The sequence below is a fragment of the Octopus sinensis genome, linkage group LG11 (assembly GCF_006345805.1).
Source record: "Octopus sinensis linkage group LG11, ASM634580v1, whole genome shotgun sequence".
Lineage (NCBI taxonomy): Eukaryota > Metazoa > Mollusca > Cephalopoda > Octopoda > Octopodidae > Octopus > Octopus sinensis.
In genome coordinates, this window is record NC_043007.1 from 14,211,543 (window position 1) to 14,228,238 (window position 16,696).

Here is a 16,696-nt window from a genome sequence, read left to right on the forward strand (position 1 = left end):
GCCGAATTCGCACTGTTGTGCCTTTTGGCGCAACTCTACTACGTACTCATCGAATTTTTGATGTTCCGCTTGTCCACATGTGAAGAATTTGTGTCTTAGGAAAGTTATGTTTTTCCTGGGTTCACAATATGCATCGAATTTTTCGATTACTGTCTGAAGGTTCATTTCTTCGTCGGGTGAATCGAAATCCAGTGTGGAATGGATATCTCGGCCTTTAGAACCGATGCAAGTTAAAAACATTGAAGTTTTTACTTTGTCTGGCTTCATGTCACTTTCTGTTGCTATCAAAAAGAGATTGAATTCTTTTTTCCACTTTTTCCATGCTGCGGCTAGATTTTCCTGATTAAAGTCTAGGTCTTTTGGATGCGGTAAATGTTCCATTTCGTCTTTGAAGTATGATTTCAACTTCTTTTTTCCTTTGGTTTCTGTATTTTGGGTTCTTTTAGTATTCTGACACCATGTTGTTGTTATATATATATACTGTATTGAGTATTAAAGGAAGTAGTGAGTACTTAGTATGAAAGATTAAGAAAATGAGAGAGACTGAAACAACGTGTTAACGATACAAGATACTTTATTCGACTGCCGTTGTTGTACAAGTTAATTGTTTTGGCGGGAAACAAAGTGAAAGTCCTTTTATCAAGGGAGACAATGGGCGACGTTGATTGTTCATGTTTGTTGTGATGATTATATAACAAACTCCATATCGTAATATTGTGTACCAAATCAATTGATACCGTTACACACACACCACACACACACACACACACACACACACACATATATATATATATAATATATATATATATATATATATATATATATATATATATATATCTGTGTGGTAAGTAACTTGCTTACCAACCACATGGTTCCGGGTTCAGTCCCACTGCGTGGCACCTTGGGCAAGTGTCTTCTACTATAGCCTCAAACCGACCAAAGCCTTGTGAGTGGATTTGGTAGACGGAAACTGAAAGAAGCCCGTCGTATATATGTATATATATATATATGTCTGTGTGTGTGCGTGTGTGTTTGTGTGCCTGAGTTTGTCCCCCTAGCATTGCTTAACAACCGATGCTGGTGTGTTTATGTCCCCGTTACTTAGCGGTTCGGCAAAAGAGCCCAATAGAATAAGTACTGGGCTTACAAAGAATAAGTCCCGGGGTCGAGTTGCTCGACTAAAGGCGGTGCTCCAGCATGGCCGCAGTCAAATGACTGAAACAAGTAAAAGAGAAAAAGAGTAAATATATCCTGTCTGTCTGTCCGGACCACTATATCTCACTCTACACTTCCATGAGAAGTTTCACTGGACATAGTTTTACTGAGATAAACGGTTTATAAGAGTTACCTCCCTTAGCTTAAAGTTTTACTAAGATATTTATTGGGTCTATTATCTTTCTTCAGGCATCAGACTGCGGTCATGCTGGGGCACCGCATTGACGGATTTTAATCGAACAAATCGACACCAATTCTTCCTTTTTATATGTCTAGTACTTTTTTAACTGTCCCTTTTTTTTTTTTTTACCGAACTGCTAAGTTACGTGAACGTAAACACACAAGCACTAGTTATCTAATGGTGGTGGTGGACAAACGCAGACACAAAGCGACACACTCTCTTACTCTTTACTCTTTTACTTGTTTCAGTCATTTGACTGCGGCCATGCTGGAGCACCGCCTTTAGTCGAGCAAATCGACCCCCAGGACTTTATTCTTTGTAAGCCCAGCACTTATTCTATCGGTCTCTTTTGCTGAACCGCTAAGTGACGGGGACGTAAACACACCAGCATCGGTCGTCAAGCAATGCTAGGGCGACAAACACACACACACATACATATATCTATATATAGATATATACGACAGGCTTCTTTCAGTTTCCGTCTACCAAATCCACTCACAAGGCTTTGGTTGGCCCGGGGCTATAGGAGAAGACACTTCCCCAAGATGCCACGCAGTGGGACTGAACCTGGAACCATGTGGTAGGTTAGCAAGCTACTTACCACACAGCCACTCCTGCGCCTTTTGATTTTGATTTCAAGAGACTTCAATTTCCTGTAGGAGTTAGTTTTGCAGTGTCAATTAAGAAGCCTCAAGGGCAATCCCTAAAAATCGTTGGACTTCACCTCATGCTGCAGTACTTTTTCCCGTGGTCAGCTCTATGCTGGTTGTTCCAGAGTTGGAAATGGTAACAATCGGATCTTTTCGGTTTGAATCACAGTTTTTTCTAGCGGTGTCATATGAAATTGTCACCCATAATTATGACCCTAGTATCGATCTATTGCATTTTAATCTGTTTTAGGGTTAGGGTTAGAGGTGGGGGGAAGGGAATCTTTTTTTTTTTCTTCAGAAATGTAAATAAACCCAATCTGTTTCTTAAACGAAGGACATATTCATACGGCACAGAATGTTTTCACCTCAATAGACGTCATTGATTGGTTGAAATTGCAGAAATTGAAGTAAAAAAACAAAAAATATCTTACAAACTATAGAATTTTTTCAATAAAGCCAAGAGAAAAAGATGTTTTATAAACACATTTTACCAGTATACGAAGTTTAAAAGTGTTTAGTTACGTGGAAATTATTTTAAAAAACTGCCGGTCAAACCGAAAAGATCCAAAATATTTCGTCGGCAATTTCCGTAAATCTTTTTTATTTCTTTAATTTTTCTTTTCAGCTGGATTGCTAAATTTTATGCAGTGTATGATCATCAGAAAAAAATTAAATTAAAGAAAAAATAAAATATCATGGAAACAAAATGAAAATACGTTTAAGTTGTGCAGGATAAGAAATAAAAAATTAATTACTGAAATGAATTTAATTTAAAATCGAAATGTCGAAACCTCAATGGTTTCGACATTTCGATTTTAAAACGAAAGTGAAAGTGTTCAGCTGAACCAGTAAATCTCGGTAATAAAATGAAAGTAAAAAATAATGTTTTACTTAGAAAGTGAAATTCCATTTTGATACCACAAATATCGTCGTGGTTGTTTACCAAGAGGGCCTCTGGGTTCTAATAATATTGGTCTTATATCTGTCTGGGGTCGAAATACTTCCACTTTATTAACCACCATCGCTCTGATTGCACAGCTGAGTTCAAATTCCGCCGAGGTCGACTTTGCCTTTCATCCTTTCGGGGTCGATAAATTAAGTACCAGTTACGCCCTGGGGTCGATGTAATCGACTTAATCCGTTTGTCTGTCCTTGTTTGTAAGGTGTGTTCCAAGTACTGTTGCAGCCGTCTCCTTCAATTTGGAATAGCAAAAGTGTGCAGGTCAGCTTAATAAATGTATAGTAATAATATACTAAAATTGTAATGGTACAGAACAGTTACACCTACCTCTCCTGAAAAAAAAAAGTCTCAAAATTTCTGGAATGCACCTCGTAAGTTGTCAGAAATATCTAGGTAAAGGCAACAAGAGTGTGTAATGGGTAACATTGATTTGTAAACAATAATGTCGGAGTCAGCAGTTGCAACGATAAAAATTAGTTGTTATGACGGCAAGTTGTCAGCTGTGAAAGATGAACAATGCATGAAGTTTTAAGGAAATATTTATTTACCGTTACGTTGCAAATACCTTGCCTCGACGGGCAGGTTTTGATACATCCTAAAGCATGCGAAGTAAAGTTTGTGTTTGTGTCCTCTTCATTGTTTAGTAGTAAATACAGAGAAAGATAGAATGATGTTGTAAGAGAATAGAATTAGAGCTAGTGAGAGTTGTAGGGTGTGGGATGTTGTCTCACAGTTGCTGACAGTAAACTTCATTTCTCCCCTTGACCAAGGTTCTAGCTGGTCAGCCAGACTTCGTTCTCATTGAGTCGTCACCGACTGTGACTAACTGATTTTTGCTTGGGGTATGCTTGCTTTTATAACTACCTAGAATAATAGATATATCATTGAGAACAATAGATTTAGTTGGTGGTCTTGTTATCTCTATTCTAGTTTTTGGTGAAGTAGAAGAGGTTAGAAAGGGTCAAGTGTTAAAGATGTTATTTCGGCCTACCTAAAGACATCTGGAAAATGTAAAACTGCTGTCAGAGAAAAAAACCATTGTTCCACCTTGGGAAAAGTTTTGTTGCAGTGTTAATTTAAATGTGGCTATGGTGGATCGAATCCACTTCATGCTTGCAAGGTCCACTACAAGTTCAACCAACTCCAACGAACAGAAACTACTCTAGTAATGAAAGAGCAAAAAGAGGTTGTCCAGAGGCTGTAGTGGGTTGGTGAGCGACTTCATGTTAATCTGTCGAAAGCTTTTCTCTGAATGCAATCTGAGATGTCTGCATGTGTAGTAGCAGCACTGCTCCGGGTGTAGGAGCAGTTCTCTATTGTGGGGCCCACCTCTGAGTTTTGTAAAAAATTTAACGGTGTTTCAAACGCAGCCTTTGTTAAGTTGAAGAGTTGTGTTCTCTAGGAGATATCCTTAGCGCCAGTGAGGTGTAGTATTCGTGACGACTTTAAGGATTCTAATAGTATGTTGTTCATACCTAGAAGGGTGATATGATAATGTTTTTTGACATATGAAGGGATTGTGCCATTTTGCTGGTGGGAGAGAAAAAGATTGGCGTTGCATCCATTGGGAGATATTTTCGAGGTCTTTATTCGTGGATTGGGCATAGATTGAATGCGAGGTAATTTAAGACCACACATGACTGCAGAAGGTTAAAAGGTAACAAACACGAGACTGTCACGAATAGGACACTTTTGATGAGAAGTCTACCAGTTAGCACTAACCTAATTAAGCAGTAAATTGTTAGAACCGTTAGAGTCGGACAAAATATCTAAGGTATTCGACTTCACTATTTATTTTTCCAAAAGTTGCAAAAATAAAGTGCCTATGATGTAAGGCGGCGAACAAACTGAATCGTTAGCCTGTCCTGCAAAACGCTTAGTGGCATTTCGTCTGTCTTGACGCTTTGAGTTCAAATTCCGTCGAGGTTGACTTTGCATTTCATCCTTTTGGAATCGATAAATTAAGTACCAGTGGAACACTGGGTTCTGTGTAATCAATTAGGCCCCTTTTCCAAACTTACTGGCTTCGTGTCAAACTTGAAAACTAATATTCCTATAATATCTTCTATTATGGTGTTATAATAGAAAGGTAAGACGCGACACAATCGAAGAATACGCAACAAGAACACCAAACAACAATATAATCACGGAAGCGAACAAATGAAAAGAAATTAAGTAAACTTGGCACCTCGTAAATTTGTTGGCATGATATTTGCCACGAAAACCTTTTGGCACCTGTGCCGCCTCTCTAAATATGAGTGTCATGTGTCAAAAAACGATTCTTAACGTTTTCACTAATATAAGTTTTATATAGAAGTTTCCTCCTCCTATTCTTCACCAAGGTAAGCCACAAGACAATGGGATTTTAGAGTTCGGACTTTCTATCTCCTAGATGGGTGTTCTGACTAGAACTAGAAATCCAACACTCCGAAGACATTCATTTATCATCTTAAGAACTTCTGTGTCGCTTATATCTATCTGCTATGTAAAAATATTACAAAACCTCACTAGAGATGAAATTTTTAAAATATAGAGAAACATCCTATCTATGCTTTTGATGTGCAGAAAAAAAAAAGCAAGCGAAAGTAGTGGTGGAGTCTCCTGACAAACCGTTTCACAATTTGTTGACTGCACCTCAGAGAAGGCGAACTTGGTTTCCCTCCCGAATCGATATGTATAAAGTATGCATCTTTAATATAATGCAGTCATAATTTAAGCTAGTACCTTAGTGGGTAGTGTAATTTACATATTTGCACGTTTAAAGAGTCGTGATTAATTAAATAAAATGTTTTTTTTTTATTTACAAAAAGTGAGTATTTATGTTTGTTCGTAACTACAAAGGTACCAAAAGCATGGTAGATCCAAATAAGTCATACTCACTGTGTGTGTGTCTGTGTGTGTGTCTGTATGTGTGTGTGTGTGTGTGTGTGTGTGTGTGTGTGTGTGTGCGCGCGTGTGTTTAATCATAGCAATTGAACATTGATATTTTTTCCAGGAGGCTTAAGTTGTTACGATCCGATGGAGGAGCCTCCGTGTAGGGGTCAAAATCTCCTTCAAATATATGATATGGTGGAAGGAAGGAAGGAAAGAAGATTATTCGATCTTAGATGTTTTTTGCTCAGAGCTATCCAGGGACTAAACAAACAGCTAGATTGTCATGTCCCTTTTGAATAACGTATCACCTATGATTTTTCATAGAACAGTTAAGTCAATATTTAATATGTTGCAGCACTGTTATGATCCAGTCGATGTAAAAGAAGTGGGTAAGCTCCAAACGGAGATCGAAATCAGACCGTGTCTTAAGCTAATCGCCAAACATCAAGAGAGGGACAATGCAATGCCAGAGAGTCCAATGACCCAAATAGAAACCAAGATTCAAACACCGGAAATAAGTTTTGCTTCAGCTCAGTCATCTACTGCGCGTGCGCAGTGAATCCCCACGTGTTTGTCTCTTAATGATGGCTGCCACAGAAGTTGTGAAATTCTCTCCCAATGGCAATTATTTAATACATTCTTCCGTTGATGGCATCATTAAAGTATGGGAAACTCAGACAGGCACATTAAAAGATGAGTTTACTCCAAGTTCACATTTAGCGGCGACTTGTAGCTGCCTCGCTTGGCATCCCTCTGTCCGATCTCCGGTAAGCCAGCACCGTTTTCTTCCTTACTATCGTTTTTTTTTTTTTTAAATATATTTTCCCTTTTATCTTCCGAAATTACAAGTTTACTTCGATGTTTCAAATTTTCCCTGGTTGTTTCGTGTATGGCTCGGGGACAGCTGTTTGCCTTTTTTTCACCAATTGTTCGTCTCATCAAACTTCTGCAGCATGTTGTTGTTTATTACATATGCGTTGAAACATTGCCCTGTCACTAATTATCACCATGTGCTCGTTTTAAGTTTACACGTTTTAATAAATCTTCGGGCTATATTGGAATTCTTGTCTGGTATAAGCTAAAAATCGTTGTACGTATAATTCGAATAATGCATATCATTCCATCCACCTACATATAAAGTAATCGAGAGATGTAGAGATTTTATTTTTATTCTAATATTCGATTTAGTAAATGAAACTTAATGATTGATTGATTGGTTTTCTACTGTATTTTACATATGCTTTTATTTATTTTTTAAAGAAGTATAGTATTATTATTTTTTTGCTGATTCTCTAATTCTGACTTCCAACCCCATCCCTTAATATATTTTTAATTTTAAAAAAAAATTCGAACTTCAAATTGTGTATTGGACTCTTGTACTGTCGCACCTGTTATAGTCGTTTTGTTAACAGCATAACAGTTTTTCGGTGTTCTTTGTAATTACACCCATAATGACAGGTAGCTGAAAATGGTAATGCTAATAAAATTCCACACCTTCGAATTACAACGATTCAGTTCGTGGAATCAATTCTAAGTTTTCTGTTTAGGCGAAAACCAGATTTGATCAAAATTGACCCCTTGATCGTAAGTACTCCAACCCTGACTATCCTGCCTTTTTTCCTGGTATGATGTATCGAGGATTGCATTATTCAGTATATCCTTCCGCTTTTTATGGCTGTAGTATGTAATTTAAAGCAGATTTGACTTATTTCTAGCCGATCGACCAATTGAAAAGGCCCTCCTCATTCAAGAGTAATGTTTATGAACTTAACTGCATCTCCTGTTCGGATAGAGTCCCCACCTAGTAGTATAGTACATTAACAAATAGATAATGAGAGTGTCTCTGAAACTCGATCTGCTAGAAATAACAGCCACGTATTCATTAAATTACACCTCCTCTTCAAAAAAAGACTTTGGATAATGTCATGGAAACCTGTCTGGAGAACAAGAACAGGAAGTTATGGCTGGAAGGTCCTTTATCATATCATATCATATACATATTTACCAATCTTAACCGGGTCCTAAAGTACCACTATTGCAAGTGGTCGACCTACTCTGCATTATTAGAACTCTCAGGAAATTCCTTTAACTACATTGTTTAGTTAATATTCTTTATCATTTTCCATGCTGGCATCGGTCGGACGTTTTGATAGGAGCTGCCCAGGTTCTAATTGTCTGCTTTGGTATGCTTTCTATAGTTGGATTCCCTTCCTAAAGCCAACCATTTTACAGAGTGTACTGGGTGCTTTTGACGTGGCACCGGCACATTATCCACTTTGATCAGCCCACAATAGTTTAACTATTTACACTTTAAAAGAAATAATCTAAATCTGATATTTGCTTCCCATCTACAATATGAAACTGATGGTTAGGAATTGTCCTGAGGAAATATTCTTCCATAGTATGGAATACACCAGCTGCAGGAAAGCTCCGGCCGTTTTAAACAGAATGTAAAAATAAAATTCCTTTCTCATTTTCTAAATATGAAATAACAAAGTGTCATTGTTGCTTGAATGATTTGTAGACACTGTAACCAAATCTTCCTCAAATAGCACCCCATTGTGTCTTACAGGAGATTGATGTATTGAATAACATGATCCTAAATATACAATGTCTAGATAAAAGACAACACACAAAATCACGGCTGATCAACCACAAGCAAAGTCGAATACTGGCTCTTTTCGTTACTGTATTTCTGTTGAGAAGCTCTGTGTTTCTCTCAATTAATTCTAAATATAACAAAGAATTTAGTAAAATAACTTAGTTGTCATTCAGCTAGTGTTGGGAACATAAATTGTTTGGTGGAAGATTTTAATTCAAGACTTACGATAACAAGACATTTGTACTCAGAGCCAGAACCGGTTTCAGCCAGGTTGGTAACGAAAGGGTTAATGGACAGATTATAGATTGTGAAGTTAAAAATGTTTATCAGTTGGTGTTGTGTTACTGGGGTAGCAGTAACTTTTAGTGTTGGGGATGGCAGACCTTAAGAACTTTTCTTTTTTTTGTTGATTACTTGCATTCTTTATTACAGTAATTTGATTAAACACAAACTCTTTAAATGTTTTAATGATGCTTTCAAATTGCATGTTGATAATGAATGTTAGTCAGTCATGGTGAAATGGAAGCAGCACCATTGCAGAGCACAGATACTGTTCAAAATGTCTAAAGTGTCAAAGAACAAAATTGGATATCAAGCAGAAGTTTCTGGTTATTAACAATTACATTCAAAACACTGGATTAAATTAATTAGTAGTCATTAAAAAGAGGGAATCGGAGAAGTGATATATCCTTAGAAATGATAAAACCTACTTTGGGGTTTCTCAGTTCTTGATTATATATCATTGTTTTTAATTTCTCTTTCATTCATGGCATCATCATCTGTTGGCATGGGTTGAACGATTTAACAGGAGCTGGCAAGACCAGGAGCCATGCCAGGTTCCATTGCCTGCTTTGGCATGGCTTCTACAGTTGGATGCCTTTTCCTAACGCCAACCACTTGACAATGTACTGGGTGCTTTTTATGTGACGCCAACACCAGTGCATTTCATGTTTTACCATATATATATACACACACACAATTTGTTTTTATGAATGCCTATTTTCAAACTGATGACTGTTCTGGTTAAGGCACTGCTGATAAATTGAAGCAATGATCAAGGAACATTTTCTGACTGACTTGACTTGACAGCATTTACCCGGGGTGGGTTGAGCTGGCTTCATTCATCCTCACTGCTGCATCTCTCACAAACGCCGACCAGGCCTGGCGATTTGAGGCTAATGACCGAGTGATCTCCAACCACTCCTTATTCCAGCAGTGAACGCCGTAGACATGGGGGCCTAGGTTGGGTTCTAGATCAGCCTTGACTGTCATCAGCCAGGTTTTTCGTTGTCCACCGCATCGGTTTCGCCAACCCTGAAGGGGAGCTGGGGCATTTGTTTCGTAGATGAATTCTCCTGGTTGACGCCGGAGGGCATGACCCAGCCAACGCAGATGTCTCGTTGGAATGACTTGTCGGAGGGGGGTGATTCTGCACTGGTGTCACACTGAATTGTTGGAGACAAAGTGATGCCATCGGACACGAAGGATGCGGCGTAGGCAGAGGTGATTGAAGGATTCTAGTCGCAAGCATCCTTATTTGATCCTTCAAATATTCCTCAAATAAGAAACATTTTATTTGGTATTTGTGTGCATTCTCATTCAAGAACTGTCAATTCATCAAATATTAATGGATTTGAACTGTAAATCTTTCAAAATTCTCCATATAATAAAGCCTAGTGATGAGAGGTCTGATGAGCATAGACGGTATGCTAATGAACTTCTTTGGGTAATCCACCTGTCTGATCAAGGCAGGCCCTTACATTACTATGGTAGTGGCAGGGAAACAGCTTCAAAGCCTTGTTGAATACTTGGCATGTCAAGAGTGTCCTGAGTGACTGGCACCAGTCACAGTACTGTCGAAAAAGAATGGTCCAATTTTTTTACTGATAAGTTACACTATTCTGTAACTCCTGGTAAATTAACATGATGTTCCTGTATGATATGCAGATTCTCAGGTCCCCAGTAGCTGCAATTGTGGCTAATTGAGCCATTTAATTTAACCCTTTCGTTACTGTATTTATTTTGAGTTGCTCTGTGTTTCTTTCAGTTACTTTAAATCTAACAAAGAATTCAGTAAAGTAACTTAGTTATCATTCAGCTAGTGTTAGGAACATAAATTGTGACTAAGGTTTGGTGGAAGATTTTAATTCAAAACTCATGAAAACAAGACATCTGTACTAAAGAGCCAGAGCCGGTTTCAGCTGGTTTGGTAACAAAAGGGTTAAATGTGGCCACATCACTCTAAACAATCTTTGTTGGAAAGTGTGCATTTTGGATACATTTTGCCAAATACCTCTCACAAAACTCCATTCTTCAGTCAGGATCATTTTGTTTTGAGAACATGGACTATTCTTGGACTATAACTTTTCCAATAACAATTCTTCAAAATGTGATGCTCACTTGATATTGAAATTCTGCCAATTCATTTGTCTTCCAGAATATTTCTTGTGGACATTCTGAACAGTTCCTTCTACTTCAGGCTTATCTCTAATTGGAATGATGTTGAGTTGCATAGGTGGTTCTGTTTGTATTTCACCCCCAAACTATCTTTGCATTTCAACTGCATATTTCAAGCTTCCTGTAGCACTTTAGGCTAAATTTCCTTTGTTAAAAGTTTTCTCTGGTTCCCTTTGTTATTTCTCAAGGGTTAATCTAAAAAGAAATGAAAATTGAATTATCAGCAGTTAAAGTGTATATACATTTTGGGGGACATCCTGTATATGTATATATGTGTGTGTGTGTATATATATATATATATATGTCATCATCATCATCATCGTTTAACGTCCACTTTCCATGCTAGCAAAGGTTGGACAGTTATGACTGAGGACTGGCAAGCCAGGAGGCTGCACCAGGCTTCAATTTGATCTGGCATGGTTTCTGCAGCTGGATGCCCTTCCTAATGCCAACCACTCCAAGAGTGTAGTGGGTGCTTTTTACATGCCACCAGCACAGGGGCGAGTCAGGTGGCACTGGTATCAAACATGCTCAAATGGTGCTTTTTACATGCCAGCAGCACAGGTGCCAGTCAGGTAGCACTGGCATCAGCCACGACTTCGATTTCGCTTGACTCAACAGGTTTTCTCAAGCACAGTGTATTGCCCGACAATTGAAGGATACTCTTAAACAGGCTGGTTATGCGATACTGGCATTGTCCAAAGCACTTGACTTGCCAGGTCTTCTCAATCACAGCATATCTCTAAAGATCTCAGTCGCTTGTGATGGACTCTGTGAGGCCCAGCATTTGAAAGTTGTGCTTCACCACCTCATCCCATGTCTTCCTGCGTCTACCTCTTCCGCAGGTTCCCTCCACTGTTAGGGTGTAATACTTCTTCACACAGCTGTCCTTGTCCATATGCAACACATGACCATACCAGTGCAGTCTTCTCACTTTCTCACCACATCTGCTGCTTCTTATCTCCAACTTTTTTCTAAGGGTGCTTACATTCTGTCGTATATGCACACTGACATTACACATCCAGTGGAGCATACAAACTTCCTTTCTTTCAATCCTATGCATGTCCTCAGCAGTCACAGCTCATGTTTCACTGCCGTGTAGCATGGCTGTTCACACACATGCAGTCTACCTTTCATTCTGAGCAAGAGGCCCTTTGTTACCAGCAAAGGTAGGAGCTCCCTGGACTTTGTCTAGGCTATTCTTATTCTCAGAGCATCACCCCCACTACTGACTTGGTCACTTAGGCAGTGGAAGCTATCAACTATTTCTAGTTTTTTCTCCTGGCATGTGATGGAACCTGTTTTTTGTGCATCTTCTGTGTTTATTGCCCCTGTGCATCTGCCACACGCAAACTTCCTTTGATGTTGCTTCACCTCTTATGCGTCCTTAACTTACACTAGGTACATCTTATGGAGTTTCTATGTATGCCTTTTCTACAGATCAAACAGGGCCATTTACCTGAAGTGGGGTTGTGATTTGTCAACCTTCCTACTTACTAAGACTTTGGTTTTTGCTAGATTGACTTTAAGGTCCTTCAATTCTACACCTTGCTTCCACACTTGTAACTTCTATTAGAACAAGGTCATTAGTACATAGAGGAATTCCCAGAGGCAGCCTGTCTTGAATTCCTCTGTTATTGCCTGGAGGACTATGACGAATAAGAGGGGGCTGAGGACTGATCCTTGGTGATCCCCTACGTCTACCCAGAATTCTTCACTATACTCATTGCCAACCCTCATCTTACTGACAGTATCTCTGTACATGACTTGAACAGCTCTCACCAACCACTCATCCCTAGTTTCTGCATTGACCACCAGATAAGTGTTTGGGGTACCCTGTCAAAGGCTTTCTCCTTGTCAACGAAGGCCAACTACAGAGGTTTAACTTTGGCTAACAATTTCTCCTGCAGCTATATTACCAGAAATATAGCATCAGTGGTGCTTCTCTCTGGCACAAACCTAAACTGCATCTTGTCTAAACTAACTCTCTCCCTGCTATATATATATATCATCATCATCATCGTTAAACATCCGCTTTCCATGCTAGCATGGGTTGGATGATTTGACTGAGGGCTGGTGAACCAGATGGCTGCACCAGGCTCCAATCTGATCTGGCAGAGTTTCTACAGCTGGATGCCTTTCCTAATGCCAGCCACTCCGAGAGTGTAGTGGGTGCTTTTGCGTGCCACCGGCACGAGGGCCAGCCAGGCAGTACTAGCAACGGCCATGCTCAAATGGTGTTTTTTATGTGCCACCTGCACAGGAGCCAATGCAGCAGCACTAGCAACGACCTCGCTCAAATGTTTTTTCACGTGCCAGTAAGGCGACACTGGTAACGATCACGTTCGAATGGTGCTTTTGACATGCCACCGCCACGGAAGTCAGTCAGCTGCTCTGGCAACGATCACGCTCAGATATATATGTGTGTGTGTCCTGTTTTTCTTTTCCAGATGTTTTAAGACTGACTTCAGTGCTAAACATGTACAGTTATCTTCAAATTGTCCCATTTTTAATAATTGATTTGTTTATATTTTCAGGAAAGTTTACCAAAAAGTAAAAAGAGAAAAAAATCTCTCGATGAAACAACTTCTACGGCTGAGAGTCTGAATCTGGTTGCACTTGGCACTACAGCTGGAAATGTCTTTTTGTACAGTGTGTTAAAGGGTGATGTACACAGTCGTTTGGTAAGTTAGGTTTTTAATTTGTGATAAATGACAGTAATTGAACACTTTTATTGTTGATTAGTCCTAGATCAGCCCTGATCCAGAAGATCTATAATCCAAGTGGTTACAATTGTGACCCTCCCATCTTTTATTCATATGTAGTGTACAGTTGGCAACAATAAATGCATCTGACTATGTCCAACCAATATCATCATTGAAAAATGGACATAAAATCAACATCTTTAATCGAAAAATTGGATCTTGCTAAGTTTCTTCAAACCCCTTGGATTTCAAATTTTCTACATATTTTTGCTTCTTGGTGGCAAAAATCACACTCCCCACTTTCAGAAATTAATAATAAAATTATGTGATTTTACCCAACTGAGCACTTCCATTGTTCATACACTGGATGTCAAAACTATTTGTTGTCATGACAACTTTGAAAGAATAATAAGTAATTTAACAAAAGAAAAGTAAATTTTTTTTTCTCATCTAAAAGACTTTATTCCACATTCCTATCGTTTTTCAAATAAAATACATTTTTCACAATTGTGGTGCCACATGAACTTGCAGAGATACAAATCCACTATAGAATGAAAAACACAGCACTGTTTATTCCCCCCACTTGAGACAGACCCAATTACTTTCTACTTGTTGAGTGTAGGGTCCCATCTTGCAAGTTGACAAACTTAGTAACATCGTTCACTGTTCTCTGCCAAAATTGGTACCTGGTATTTCAGGAATATATGAGTATGTTTGCCATGGGTCACTGTAAATCATTGGTCTTGGCAGAATTAATTGTCAAATGCGCATTTCAAATGTGTCATGATCCAAAGAAGGCATAGTGAAAAGCAAACTCTTTGTATTTTGCAGCATGCTGCTGAAAACCCGGTTTGGGTACTATTTGACCCCTGTTGTATTTTTGCCTCAAAAATACAGTTTCATCAATTTCAACAAATCTGCTGGGATTTACAGGAATGCAGGGCAAATCTTCTTTACAAATAATTTTTATAATGGGTAAACAACGATACACAGGAGTTACCATGACAACAAATAGTTTTTTTGACTTCTGATATTTGAATAATGGAGGCATTCAATTGGATAAATTTCCTTAAATTTTAAATGCTTATAACTTCATTATTAATTTCTTGAGAAAATGTGATTTTCATCATCAGCAGGCAAATCTACATCAAAAATACATTTTTTGAAAATATTAAGGTGAAAATTTGAGCGGTTGGAAGAACTTTAACAAGATCTTATTAGAGCAGTGGTTTCCAAACTTTTTCGGGCTGCTGCCCCCTTGACACCCAGGTCACATTCATAGCACCCCCACCCCAACTAACCCTCACAAGCATAGACCACTTTCTGAAGCAAACTGAAGGCATTTGTATTTCACAAATAAAACTTAACCTAATGAACCCATTATTTTGTTGTTTTTGCATGAATCTTTACCCCATTATCACCCTACTTTTTACATGAATCGCTACCCCACTTTTCTTCAACACCCCTTTGGAACTTTCCACCGCCTCCAGGAGAGCAATACCACCCCACTTTGGAAACCACTGTATGAGAGCTTAATAGCTATTAAAAGCATCCGGTATATTCTGTAAAGTAGTTGACATTAAGAAGGGCATCCAACCATAAAAAAGCTTTGCCAAAGCAGACAATTGGAGCTTGGTGCAGCCATCCAGCTTGCCAACTCCTGTTAGACTGTCCAGCCCATGCCAGTATCAAAAATGGACATTAAATGATGATGGTGTCCTAGTGAGGGTGTTCTGCAATGGGCATAGGAAACTACATCACTTGGTTGGAAATTGGTTTGGAGAGAAAAAAGATGTCCAAGACAATATAGTATGGCTGTTTGTGAGAGAAACTCTTTACAATAAAAGAAAAAGATCCCCTATTAGTTTATAGAGCCATTATTATATTCAAGTAGGTATTAACCAGATCAAGCCGAAACTGTCGCTGGAAGCTAGGATCACCAAGCATAGATTTGAATATTTTGGTCATATTGTGCGGAGAAAATCCCTGGAGAAGGACATCCTGCTCGGAATGGTCAGTGGCGAGAGAGTAAGAGGCTGACCAAGAACCCATTGGCTTGACACCATCAAGAGTGACACGGGAATGGCCATGACCAATCTGAACGAAGCGACCCAGGATAGAACTGGCTGGAGAACACTGATCCATCGAGTGACCAGGAGTTGACTTCAACTGAGCGGATAGATAGATAGGTATGGGCAGCAAATTGGTAGAACGCTTAGAACATGGAATAATGTTTCTCTGCAATCTGGGTTCAAGCCCAGCTGAAATCAACTTGGCCTTTCATCTTTCCAGGGTCAATAGATAAAATACCAATCTAGGGCAGTGAAATAGTGGAGCTGTTACAGTGGTGGTTAAGGTGCTGCCTTGTGGTCACTGTTTTAGCTCTTTTGTATCATCACCATCATTGTTTTACGTCCGCTTTCCATGCTGGCATGAGTTGAACAGTTTGATTGAGGACTGGCTCCAATCTGATCTGGCAAAGTTTCTACAGCTAGATGCTCTTCCTAACGTCAACCACTCCGAGAGTGTAGTGGGTGCTTTTTATGTGCCACCAGCACAGGGGGCAGTCAGGCAGCACTGACATTCCAAAGGTCTTGGTCACTTGTCATTGCCTCTGTGAGGTCCAACGTTCGAAGGTCATACTTCACCACCTCATCCCATGTCTTCTTGGGTCTACCTCTTCCACAGGTTCCCTCCACTGTTAGGGTGTAATACTTCTTCATACAGCTGTCCTCGTCCATATGCAACACATGACCATACCAGTGCAGTCTTCTCGCTTGCACACCACATCTGCTGCTTCTTATCTCCAACTTTTGTCTCAGGGCGCTTACATTCTGTCATATATGCACAGACATCACACATTCAGTGGAGCATACTAGCTTCATTTCTTTCAAGCCTACACATGTCCCCAGCAATCAGCCCATGTTTCACTGCCGTGTAGCATGACTGTTTCCATACATGCATCATACAGTGTACCTTTCACTCTGAGCAAGAGGCCCTTTGTTACCAGCAAAGGTAGGAACTCTCTGAACTTTGCCCAAGCTATTCTTA

The 16,696-nt window shown here is 39.2% G+C and overlaps 2 protein-coding genes across 5 annotated transcripts in view; both read left to right on the forward strand.

Annotated features, from left to right (window-relative positions):
* Window positions 1-4,969, forward strand: part of LOC115217399 (UDP-glucuronosyltransferase 2B20-like) — a 29,195-nt gene extending 24,226 nt beyond the window's left edge. For all 3 annotated transcript variants that reach the window (XM_036507090.1, XM_036507089.1, XM_029787085.2), the window contains exon 3: window positions 4,917-4,969. The gene's annotated coding sequence lies outside the window, so the exon portion shown is untranslated. The remainder of the gene's footprint in view (window positions 1-4,916) is intronic.
* Window positions 4,970-6,426: 1,457 nt separating this feature from the next.
* The window catches only part of LOC115217193 (WD repeat-containing protein 43), a 37,329-nt gene continuing 27,059 nt past the window's right edge, over window positions 6,427-16,696 (forward strand). For both annotated transcript variants that reach the window (XM_029786828.2, XM_036507091.1), the window contains exons 1-2: window positions 6,427-6,648; window positions 13,478-13,624. In XM_029786828.2, the coding sequence (XP_029642688.1) occupies window positions 6,463-6,648; window positions 13,478-13,624 (333 nt within the window). In that variant the 5' untranslated portion in view covers window positions 6,427-6,462. The remainder of the gene's footprint in view (window positions 6,649-13,477; window positions 13,625-16,696) is intronic.